The sequence below is a fragment of the Notolepis coatsorum genome (assembly GCF_963971535.1).
Source record: "Notolepis coatsorum genome assembly, chromosome: 5".
Lineage (NCBI taxonomy): Eukaryota > Metazoa > Chordata > Actinopteri > Aulopiformes > Paralepididae > Notolepis > Notolepis coatsorum.
In genome coordinates this window covers 72273240-72285738 of record NC_140169.1, presented here as the reverse complement: position 1 = coordinate 72285738, position 12499 = coordinate 72273240, and the positions used below count along the sequence as shown (strand labels likewise).

Genomic DNA, 12499 nt, shown 5'->3' with positions numbered 1-12499 from the left:
CCGCGACACAGCGTGAACGGCGCACGACCAGAGGGGAGACTTCGAATCCGTGTTTCACTTTTAATAACGAATGCGTGCTTGTCAAATCCCAAACAATATTCATGCTGCAAAGTCATCCTCTAAAGATAGACATTTAGACTAGAGGCAGGCTATATGCTATAAAGAGTAGACTACCAAAAAAAAATTAGTCAAACTTTTTTTTTGTGTGTGTGCGGTAATAACCGCAGCGGTAGGAAATATTTCGCAAATTTGTGCGGTAAGGAAAACATCAATACCGCTGCAGCTCTACCGTAAGATAAGATATTCCTTTATTGATCCCTTAGGGGCCCAACTCTTTTGGGTTTTACCTGCCATAGTAGCCTAGTTGTATACATCTTAGTACACATAGAGAGAACCTATAGTCTGAGCCAAGAGGAAAGTCTCTTAAAGGAACACGCCTTTTGGGAAATTACCTATTTCCTCTCTGCGTTCAGTAGAAAACTAACCGGCTGCAAGGTAGCCTAGCTTTGGTACAAATGAATGGAAGTGGATACGGACCATACGCCCAGCTTAAAACAGCCAGGCTAGCTGGTCCGTATCGGCTCCCATTAATTTGTGCTAAGCTAGGCTATAGCTTGCAGCCGGATAGCTTTCTACTTTAACACACAGAGGAAACTGGTATCTTATCTTCCTGTCTGAACGTTGAAGCACATTTCCCATAATGTTGCCGTGTTCCTCATTACAAGTGGAATCAGTCTTAATAGCAGACATCTGTGTGTGATGCCCCCCCACCCCTCCCCCCACCATCATTATTTATTAAGAGGGGTTGTGTTTACAGTACAGTGGTAATGCTTTATGAATGAGAGGAGCAGCTGAAGCTTAGCGACCCTGACTGGCACAGGGATCAGCCAATGGCTCGGTACTAATGGGGTGAGAGAGGCGCCCCCCCCCCCGGCACGATCACCCCACCCTACTCTACCTCCTCCTCCTCCCCATGCTCTAGAATGGAGCGCTCCCTCTCTTTCTCTATTATTATTTTTTAACAACCTCAGTCACACACACACAGATAGTGGACCAGACGTCACCCCCGTCCTCATCTCTATCTAGAGAGTGACCCGGGCTAGTTTCTCTTGTTTCTCTTGAGTTTTATTAGATACAATTTAAGACTGAAAAATACCTGTAAAATATTTAGAAATATGTTTTGATGTAAAGAATTATTTTTTTCTTAACTATATCCACCCCCCCCCCTCCCCCACTCCCCTTTCCCTCCTTAATAACGCTTGTTTTGAGAAGCTCCCATTAGATGGCACATCCGCTCTGGGATACATAACAATGATGGGACCAACCACATTTCCTGTTTCCTGTTTGAAAAAAAGGTCAACATATCTCTGGTCTAACCTCTTTTTTTGTCTGTTAACCCTGATTTTACTTTTTTTTTGTGTCTAATAATTCTCTTATGTGTTATAAACTAACACGTTTTCATTATTTATTTTTTTTAAATTTTTAGAAAAAACAATGTACTTTTAATGTCCTCATTACTTGCTTCTCCTATAGGGGTGCTGAGTTGCATCATATTGCTATTTCTCCTATCTATATATATTTTGTGTTTTATATTGAATTATTATTATTATTATTATTCTGGACAAACACACACACCAAACCTTTTGTGTTATAACACCACCACTTTCCTAACTAGCATTGTGTGACCTGCGCTGGCCTGCAGCGGCCCCGCCCAGCTCGCCGTGGTACCGGTAACTACCCCCCCGTACCCGTGGACACCCCCCGGTCCCACTCTGCCACCCCATCCCCCCAGACGCACTCACGCACTCACCCACTCACTCACTCACTCAGTCACTCACTCACTCACTCACTCACTCACACACACTCACACACTCGCCCACCCACCATCACCACTCTGTACACACTGGAATCTTCTGTATAAACTCCACGTTGCCTCAATGGGAACCAAGCGGCCGCTCTAAAGTGAATGAGAATGCGAGCTGGCGCGGCCGCAGAGCTGGCTGGGGTGGCCGCAGGCACACAGGCTAAAGGTCAGAGGTCAGATAAAAACAAAAAAGCGCTGGAAAGCCTGCGGGGCGCGGTATGGCAAGAGTCCCCCCCTACCTACCTACCTACCTACCTACCTACCTACCTACTACCCAGGAGCGCGCCTGTGTCTCCCTGCAGGGGACAGACACACAGTCCGGACGAGACAGTAAATATTCAACCCCCGTTTAATGCCGAATGCTTTCACCGGTTGTGTAGGTACACAGGCAAAGGAAATGCTGTAGGTATGCGTGCATTGGTGAGCCAAAACCTTCACTCCTTTATTTATCTGTATCCTTTTGTCTCCTCTTGCTTATATATTAATGATGATGATGATGATAAGACAAAGAAAGAAAGGAAAAAGGCAATTGATTTTTTTTCTTCTCTAGAATGTATTCTGTCATTTTATATTATGTCTTCAAATTTGTTGAGCGACAAAGTGGGATTTCCCCTTTTTGATGTTATTGTTGTTATTATAATTTATTTTAAATATCTTCCAAAACGATGCAGTGGTGGGCTACAGGTATGATTTAGCTATTTGTTTTCTTCATGGGAGGGTTATAACCACTATTAGTGGGAGAATGATGACAATAGAGGGTTCCCCCCCCCCCCCCAACATTTTACTACTTTTTTGCCCCCCCCTCCCCCTTTGTTAAGAGCAATTCGGTTGACTGCAAGAATGCCATGGTGTGGTCATGTGCGAGAGAGATGCACACTTCTCTGGAATAATGGAAGTAGTTTTTCTGTGTGTGCGGCGCGCCTGCTGGTGTGCGAGTACGTGTGTTAATTAGAGGGCAGGTGTGTGTGTGCGTGCGTGTGCAGGGATGCTTTGCGGCCGTGGCCTGTGCGCGCTCTAACATGGCACCGTGTCTCCCCTGTAGGAGGAAGAAAAATCCAAGCGCGAGGAGTTGGAGAAAATCCTGGAGGAGAATAACCGCAAGATTGCCGACGCTCAGGCCAAACTGGTACGCTGCCCCCCCTGCTCTTTATTTACCCAGGTCCTGGTTCACTGTGTATTCCCTGAGCTGTGGAAACAAACAGACTCGCAGTCAAGGGGTTAGCTCGTCAGAATTCAGGAGTTTTTTTTTCTTCTTTTTGGTCATTGCAACGACTGTTCGGGTCGATGGAGGCCTCAGACGGGGAATGTCTGTTTAACCGTCTCTTCCAACATAATAATAATTATAATAATACATTTTATTTATATAGCGCTTTTCAAGAACCCAAAGACACTGACAATAAGCAAAACAAATGAAACAGAGAAACATAGAACCACAGGGAATAAGCAACAGTATGAATACACAAGACTTAAAACCACAAGTAACAAATACAAAATCCAGTAGGGGAACAATCGGGGAAGTAAGGAAACCGAGGGGAGGGGGGGGACATGAGAAGGAGAGAAAGTAGGGAAGGGGAGGTAGGTTGGAGAAGGGTGGTTATGGGTAGGATAGGTTGTATGCTTGGGAGAACAGGTAGGTTTTGACTCAGGTTTTAAAGGTGGAGGGTGAGGGAGAGTCATGGGGGAAGTAAGGAAACCGAGGGGAGGGCAGTAGAGGGAGAGAAAGTAGGGAAGGGGAGAGGGAGGTTATGAGTAGGGAAGGTTGTATGCTAATGGAGAACAGATAGGTTTTGAGTCTGGATTTAAAGGTGGAGAGTGAGGGAGAGTCTCTGACCATCTGAGGGAGGTTGTTCCAGAGTCTGGGTGCAGCTTGTGAAAAAGCCCGGTCACCAAAACTTTTGGGTTTGGATGATGGGACAGTGAGGGAAGCAGTGGAAGAGGACCGGAGGGAATGGGTGGGGCGGTAAGGGAGAAGGAGGTCAGTCAGGTAGGGGGGGGGGGGGGGGGGGGGGCATGCTATGGAGGGCTTTGAAGGTGAGGAGTAGTGTTTTGAAGTGCACGAACATGGCTGCCTGTAACCAGTGGCAACCATTTCTGTGCAGGTGTTTTTACCTCAAGTTTTGTTTTATAATAGTCACATATATACGGCACATGCACATTACAGTGTTCTGCTGTCTGCAGAGGTCTTCCGGAGCTCCGAGCGTAACGGGGCTACAGCACTTAAATCCTGCTCGTTGGCAAAGGCTTCTGTATCGATGGTTATCAGTCGTTGCGGTCAACAATCAAGTCTGTGGGCTTCACACAGCGGCCTCAGTGCTAATTTGTATTTTATTCAGGCTTGATCTGGACGAGCTGAGCTGAGGCCATAATATAGTAAACAATGGGTCCAAAGAGGAGGAAAAAACTGAAAAGACAACAAAGCAAATGTATTATTCTCCTTTTTGTCTTTTTAGAGGGGGATAAAGAAAACGACTAGCGGTTTGTGGGCCACTTGGCTCAAGGAGATTGATTTATTCTTATCTGACCCAGCTGTTTTTGGTGTGTGCGCGTTTCTCCGCTAGGCTGAGGACCAGTTGCGTATCGTGGAGGAGCAGAGAAAGATTCACGAGGAGCGCATGAAGCTGGAGCAAGACCGCCAGCGGCAGCAGAAAGAAGAGCAGAAAATAATCCTGGGCAAGGGCAAGTCCCGGCCCAAGCTGTCTTTCTCCCTCAAGGCCACCGAGTGAGAGACTTGCTGCTCCCCTTCCCCACCCCCCCACACTTAACCCTCATCCCCTCCTCCTCCTCCTGCTCCTCTCTGGAACGCTAGCTTCGTTTTTGGAAGTTTTGGAAGGCAGAGGAAAGACCTTCCCCAAACCCAGCCTGGGAGAGGAGGCTGACCCTCCCTCCCTCCCTTCCTCGTAACCCATCAATGACTCTAGTTTGTGCTTTTTTTTGTTGTTTTCATTTAAAGAAAAACTGTTGTGTAGAAAAAGCTATCTCTCAGCCCACCCCGCCCTCCAGGTTTCTTCTCATTCGGTCTCACCAGCGACTGACTGTCCCGCCCCAACCCAACCCCTCGCGCTCAAGTCATTTCTCTCTTCATAGCCAGAAAGTTTTAGGATGTGAATTTGTCTAAAAACTGAGAAGTAATGTGTGTGTGTGTGTCCAGGTCAGCTTATTATAATATCACAGTGCGGTCTAGTACAGGAGTGGGCCTGGGTTTTTCTGCATGGCTGGTTTTTTTAATTATTTATCAGACTCCAAATGGCGGCTGACACCAGGGCTAACTAAACTAAACAAAACCCGGTGGTAAAAAACAGCACATTGATTCACCTCCCGTTCCCCGTTGACAGGTTTGTCTTCCACCACTTCGCTCTCCTTTTTAAAAATTGTATCCGCCTGTTCCCGTCTACCCGCCTGCCCTCTCCCTCTCCTCCAATTTAGATTTTTTTTTTTTATTTTTTAAGTATTCTCTGCTCTCCAAAGTGGAAATGCTAAGCTTGCAATGTGAACTAGTCACGGCCGTGCAAGTGAACCCAGGGCCCGGTCCCCGACCCGCCCAGAGCAGCCAGCCAGCCAGCCAGCCAGCCACACTGAACATGACGCGGGTCTCGTCTAGGATATACGACACGGTGTCGCGCTTGTTTTGAGAGAAGGGGACATTTCCTGTATGATGTAATATTATTAGCTTTGCTGTGATGTGCTGTTCTCTCTCCCGTCAGATTGTTTTGTATGAAATGAATTCACAACTCAAAAGTGAAACAAAACGACAAGATATCGCAGTAATGGTACATTAAAGCATCGTTTTATTTTTTTTTTTTTTTTTTTAAGTCTCCTGGGTGAATTGTACTAAAAAAACACTCAAGTATACAGTCCACATTCTATATGCTTTTAGTTTTGGTGTAGTAAATGAACGTTTAGCGATCCGCTTCAGTTGATAACTCGGTTCATACAGGATTTCCAAGTCCAGGTAAGATAGCAGGATACGATGAGGTCAGCAAGAGTGCCTGTGTGTGTGCATGGGAGTGTGTGTGTGCATGGGAGTGTGTGCGTGCATGGGAGTGTGTGCGTGCATGGGAGTGTGTGCGTGCATGGGAGTGTGTGTGTGTGTGTCTGACTGACTGACAGACTGGCCTCAGGTGGGTATTATGTTTTTTTTTTTTTCTCTGAGATTTGAATTTGTCTCGTGGTAATCCCCCCAGTTGTTAAGGGACTGAACAATTCACCATTAAACCCCTTGAATGCGTACCACTGTTTTTTGTCTATGTGTTTATGTGTCATTGATGCTCGCATACAATTCTGGAATTGGATCTCTTAACCCTTACACTGCCACACGACAGAAGGTTAACCCTTTACTATCACACAACCGACGGTCGGCTGTCGTGTGGCAGTGAAAGGGTTAAAGTAAACCTGTGTATTGTCACGGTGAACAGGTTAACCGTTTTGGTAGTGCGGCAGTGAAAGGGTTAAATGGTTTTAGGGTGATTCGGTGTGTGTGTGTAGCCTAATTGATTAGTAGACAAGTTGACTGACCTTAAAGTGAAATCAAATAAACCAGAATGGGATGTATTGTTATTTGCATAAATGGTATTGATTTGTTACAGGCTTATCACATCACACACAAATTGCTGAATTCAAAACAAAATCAATCTGGTCAGCATTATAAGAACTATAACTAAATGTAATGTGAGTATTGGGCAACTTTCTGGTTTTCGTCAGCGCCTTACGATGACGCGATATAAAACATTAGGCATCATATACCCTTACGATGACGCGATATAAAACATTAGGCATCATATACCCTTACGATGATGCGATATAAAACATTAGGCATCATACCCTTACGATGACGCGATATAAAACATTAGGCATCATATACCTTTACGATGACGCGATATAAAACATTAGGCATCATATACCCTTACGATGACGCAATATAAAACATTAGGCATCATATACCTTTACGATGACGCGATATAAAACATTAGGCATCATATACCTTTACGATGACGCGATATAAAACATTAGGCATCATATACCTTTACGATGATGCGATATAAAACATTAGGCATCATATACCCTTACGATGACGCGATATAAAACATTAGGCATCATATACCTTTACGATGACGCGATATAAAACATTAGGCATCATATACCTTTACGATGATGCGATATAAAACATTAGGCATCATATACCCTTACGATGACGCGATATAAAACATTAGGCATCATATACCTTTACGATGACGCGATATAAAACATTAGGCATCATATACCTTTACGATGATGCGATATAAAACATTAGGCATCATATACCCTTACGATGACGCGATATAAAACATTAGGCATCATATACCCTTACGATGACGCGATATAAAACATTAGGCATCATATACCCTTACGATGACGCGATATAAAACATTAGGCATCATATACCCTTACGATGACGCGATATAAAACATTAGGCATCATATACCCTTGGAGTTGTGCTGCTGCCTGCTGGTCCTATTCATCAACGTCAAGACGACAGCGCCCGCACAGTGACCACACCACCGGGTCCTGGCTGGCACCGGGGGTTTGATGTTTTCTTTGGCAGCCTGGTTTGTGTTCCAGGTGTGTTTTCAAGACGAGGTTGAACTGGAATTAATTGGATAATATCAAGTTCAAGTTTCTTTATTTTATTTTTAGTTGTCATACAAAAATACAGAATACTTTTATATGAAATGCTTTTTCCTGTTCTGCTCCTGAGAGTGTGCTAGATAAAAATAAAATCGATGAGCACAAATAGAAGTCAAAAGTATGTAACAAGTGTTCAATATACATATATACAGAGTAGGGGTGGGGGGGGTCTTTGTGTCCGTTTCGACTCGCTTTAATAATTCAGGTTAATAACCCTTTCACTGCCACACTATACAGAAGGTTAACCCTTTTTTTTTTTAACTTTAGTTACAATACAATATAAAGTACAATGCGGAAATGGGATGAGGTACTTAGGGTAAGGTGCAACGAGGTATGATTTGTAGTGCGAATCTCTTTACCAATAAATATAAAGTGGAGTGCTACAGTGAGTTGTTTATTTAAAGTGCGTGTGGATGTGAGTATTTGATGGGTTGTTGCATAGTGTTATTGTCGTTGAGCATCCTGATGGCCTGGGGATAGAAGCTCCTTCTGAGTCTCTATATATTATTATATTATGTCTGCAACCGGCCGTGGATCCGACCAGCGCCTCGACACCCCGGTCTCCCCGGTTCCACTGTCCGGCGCGGTCAGACGGGCTCCGGTCCGTCTCCTCAGAAGAAGAGGGTCCAGGCCGGGAGCAGAGCCGTGTTCTCTTCTACAAGTTCACTCTCCACCTCACTCAGCCTGCAGGAAAGCGACGAGCCTCGGTGAATAAGTGCTTCTTCTGGTCTGATCTATTAATCCACGTTTAGCAGTTCGCACCTCCTCCGCGAACCTCTTTCAAGTGGAGCCCGGCGCTGTGAGAGGACGGCCAGGGAGCTGAATACACATCTATAGGACCTTATAGTGTTATTTATCACATAGTATTCTACTAAAACACTTGAAGTTGAACCCTTGTTTAGTTTTTCCACAATGCTATAAATAATACTGTGTTTGGACCAAGTGATAATAATGATAATAGCCTATAATCATTATCATTATCGCCACTACTATAGTCTAGGTAGGCTACTACTAATAACAATACTAATAGGCTAATAATCAAGCGCTTATAATGATAACTATGGTTAATTTGCCTTAGCCTATGAGATGTTTTTGTAAAAACGCTCTTTCCTCAATTGTATATAAAAATACATTTGAGCAGTATCCTAAATTTTTTCCATGCATATAGGCAAATACACGAAATTATAGCTTATGCATGTTCTCTTGATTATGGTTTATTAATTAAATTAATTTGTTATAGGTTATGGAACAATCCACATTGCAACAAACGTTACCCTCTATTATTTTTAATAAACTGTCAAAGCTCATATCTATATATCACCTCTGCTGGTATACTGCCCCAGATATTTAGTTAGTTATCTGATATATATCTATGTCCTTTATAACTATATCTGTATAATACACATAACTATATACTCTTATATAACGCATGCTGGCCAGTATAGATACTGTCTTTATTTATTATACTACAACTGTGTACATGCATCTGATTAGCGCTAGTACTAATAATCTGTATATTTTATACCAATTTGCATCACCTGTACATTGTATATGCATGTTGTCGCACTTATAGTTGCACTCTAGTTAGGATGCCAAACTTATTTTCGTTGTGACTTGTGTACTTAATTGTGTGCTGTTTCACGGCAATACATTTTAATCTAATAATCTATAATCTAATCATATCAAACAAGGAGGAAAGTCGCGCTGAATGAAGCAGCAACCATCGAGTCCGACGTGTTTAGAGTTTATTGTAATAAACCGGGGGGATCTTTTTATTAAAAGTGAGGAGGAACCCATATGGCTCCTAAACTGTAACCCTTTCACTGCCACACTACAGAAGGTTAACCCTTTACTACATCACACTACCGACGGGTAGTGTGATGTAGTAAAGGGTTAACCTTCTGTAGTGTGTCAGTGAAAGGGTTAACTGATAGGCAACACACATCGATCCGAGGGGCAGCCAATCTTCACTTTATGTTTATTCCTCATTCATTCGCATCATGTCAGCACATTATCGCCTAAAACAAACATGCAGCACACAATACACAACGCGCAGCAGCGCGGCCCTCCTAAACACACTCTCTGATTGAATTAAACGGTGTGTAAAGGTGTAAAAGGTTCGCACGTTTGTTTCCTTTTGTCACCTCGACACCACAGCAGCCCCTAAAGTTCTCCCTGAAGGTGCCATCGCGGCTCATTCAATTAGAGAGGCCATTGACTATATAAGTTGCGTTTTTATTCATTCAATTAATGTAATTTGATTACTTAAAACCTGTTAAACTGTTATAGCCCTATTTTCAGGAAATCCGACCGTAGCTTTTTCTTGTTTTTTTAACTGCAGTAATGTTCAAAGTATTCTTATAGGGAATACTACTACTACTACTACTACTACTACTACTACTACTACTACTACTACTACTACTACTACTACTACTACTACTACTACTACTACTACTACTACTACTACTACTACTACTACTACTACTACTACTACTACTACTACTACTACTACTACTACTACTACTACTACTACTACTACTACTACTACTATAATAATAAAATAATGACTGAGAAATACTTATTTTGTAAAAAGTGAGACAAAAGACATGTTTCCTTTATTGAGAAGAAGTATAGCCTATAACTAATAGCTACAGCCGGCCACATTTTACTTGTATTAACCATCACATATTATGCTGATCTTGATCTTATGTTTAATAAAATAAAAATAAAAAAGTAACTATTTGACTCATGCACATTTTATGCAGATAATGGAAAATAAGATTCGATTATTTCACTTTTCTCATCCTCTCCTACCTTGATTGTCCGCTAGTCGTCGCTGTTGTCTTTTGGAAAACCCTTCCTTGTGTGTTGTGGCGGTCGGCATCTTTTTGCTTGGGCTCAATAGGCCAAAATAAATGTGACCACATAATTTTGTCTCCTCACTGTGTCACTCACAATGCAATGGCAGCATAATTACACGTGTGAAGAAGAAGTTATTAATTGTCTTGCAGATTAACAGATAAATAGCAGGTTAACCGTTGCATTTCGGATATAATACGCACTCCCTATATTGGGTCTAAAAAGCATTAAAACGGTTCAACCCTCTACTACACATTGATCCAATTCAATTGATCCGATAATAAAGTATCACTCAATTGCATGATTTCCCCTGCCATGAGCTTGTTTTAACTCACTGCAGTTATTTGGAGCTCTCTCTGTCCCGCTTGACTGACAGCAGCATTCCTATTGACTTCCATGCAGCCAGGCCGGCCAATCAGCAGCTGGCTCGGGCGGCGTGGGGCGGGGCCTCGGAGCAGCCAGTGCCTCCGCGTCGCGCTTCGCCCTCAGTTCCTCGCAGAGTCCAGCCCCGGAGCACAGCACCCCTCTCTCTCTGTGTGTTCTCTCCATCCTCCTCCCAGACTGGGTTCTTCTTTTAGAGGCTATTCCGTTCGGATCTGCAAGGATTTTTTCTCTCTCCAGCCGCATCATCAGTTGGACCCCGTGTAGCATGAGCACTTTCATTCCAGTTGGTTTATTGGTTTCTTTCATTTTCACATTTCATCATTTGATTCATTTCTCTCATCCGCCTCGTTTTCCTGCTACTACTGTTGTCACCCGCGGTTCACTCGGTGCCAGTGTGCCACTGTGTTGCTGATCGCTGCCACCGGCTGAGAGAAAAGGGAATATTATCTCTCCAGTCTCTCTGCGCGCAACTCTCCTGCCGCACTTTGGATTTGGTTCCTGCATCGCTGCTGAGACCCGGACTATAAAGAGGGGATTTATTACTGTATAATATATATATATATATATATATATATATATATATCGGCGGCTCTTCTTGCTCTTGTTTCGTGTCTATACTGTGGACACACAGCTGTGGTGTTCTCTCAACAGGAATGTACCGAGCAGGAGTGAAGCTCTGAAGAAAAAGGGAGAGCAAATTAACGCGCTCTCTCTCTCTCTCTCTCGTGGATGAACGGTGCGCCGGCGGTGCGCCTTGGGTTTGGCACCCGTTGCGCGGAGGCGCAGGAGCGCGTCTCTCTCTCTCTCTCTCTCTCTTCTCTCTCTCTCCTCTCTCTCTCTCTCTCTCTCTCTCTCTCTCTCTCTCTCTCTCTCTCTCTCTCTCTCTCTCCTCTCTGCCTGCATGGAGACGATGAGATGTTATAATATCTGACGGGCTTGTGTTCCTGTGGCCTCTTCTACATCTTCTCACTGGATCTGGATTTAGTTTTTCTTTCTTTTTTCCCTTTCTTGGACACGGATTGTGTTGATCGTCCCCGCACTGCACCCGGAGAGGAGGAGACAGCGGCAGCAATACTACTATACTACTACTACTAATAATAATCATAATCATCACAATGGGGGACTCGATGTGGAGATATTATTTGGGAGTTTTGTTTCTCGCGTGCAAGGTGAACTTGTCCCGGGCGATTATTCTGGAGTCCATCTATTGGAACACGACTAATACCAAGTAAGTGTGAACTGAACACACAACACAAACACACTCTCATTATCATTATAACAACAAGACGGGACGAGAATGTGCCTTTAAAACGACGGAGGCGTATTTGATCCACCAGGCAAGCCGTTTTTTTTTTTATTATAGGCATATCTTCATGTGTAGGACGGGTCTGTGGTCTGACTCGGCGCATTTGGAACACTAGATTTATTATAGTGTGTATAGATTTATTATAGTGTGTGCTGTGTGTCATGACGGGGAGGCCTGCGTGCTTTATAGCCCTGGAGACAAAACCTCCTCTGAGTGGGGATGGGATGGATGTGTAGTAGTTTTTTTTTTTTTTTTTTATTATTATTGTGTACTATTGATTGTAAGTTATTATTATTCTTTGGCCCTTTTTTGTTTGGCGGTGTGTGTGTGTGTGTGTGTGTGAGAGGGGGGGGGGAGCTCTCATATTTATGCTTTGCATTGCAGAACGATTTGAAATTAATTTTACGCCCCACTTCCTCGGTCAA

At 43.5% G+C, this 12499-nt stretch overlaps 2 protein-coding genes across 2 annotated transcripts in view; both read left to right on the top strand.

Moving 5' to 3' along the window:
• The window catches only part of LOC311229086 (arginine and glutamate-rich protein 1-A-like), a 28804-nt gene extending 22713 nt beyond the window's left edge, over window positions 1-6091 (top strand). The window contains exons 3-4 of the mRNA XM_084315095.1: window positions 2907-2990; window positions 4423-6091. Of these exons, the coding sequence (XP_084171221.1) occupies window positions 2907-2990; window positions 4423-4587 (249 nt within the window). The 3' untranslated portion in view covers window positions 4588-6091. The remainder of the gene's footprint in view (window positions 1-2906; window positions 2991-4422) is intronic.
• Window positions 5832-12499, top strand: part of efnb2a (ephrin-B2a) — a gene marked incomplete at its 5' end in the record, with an annotated part of 7368 nt that continues 700 nt past the window's right edge. The window contains 2 exons of the mRNA XM_084314144.1: window positions 5832-5836; window positions 10787-10884. Of these exons, the coding sequence (XP_084170270.1) occupies window positions 5832-5836; window positions 10787-10884 (103 nt within the window). The remainder of the gene's footprint in view (window positions 5837-10786; window positions 10885-12499) is intronic.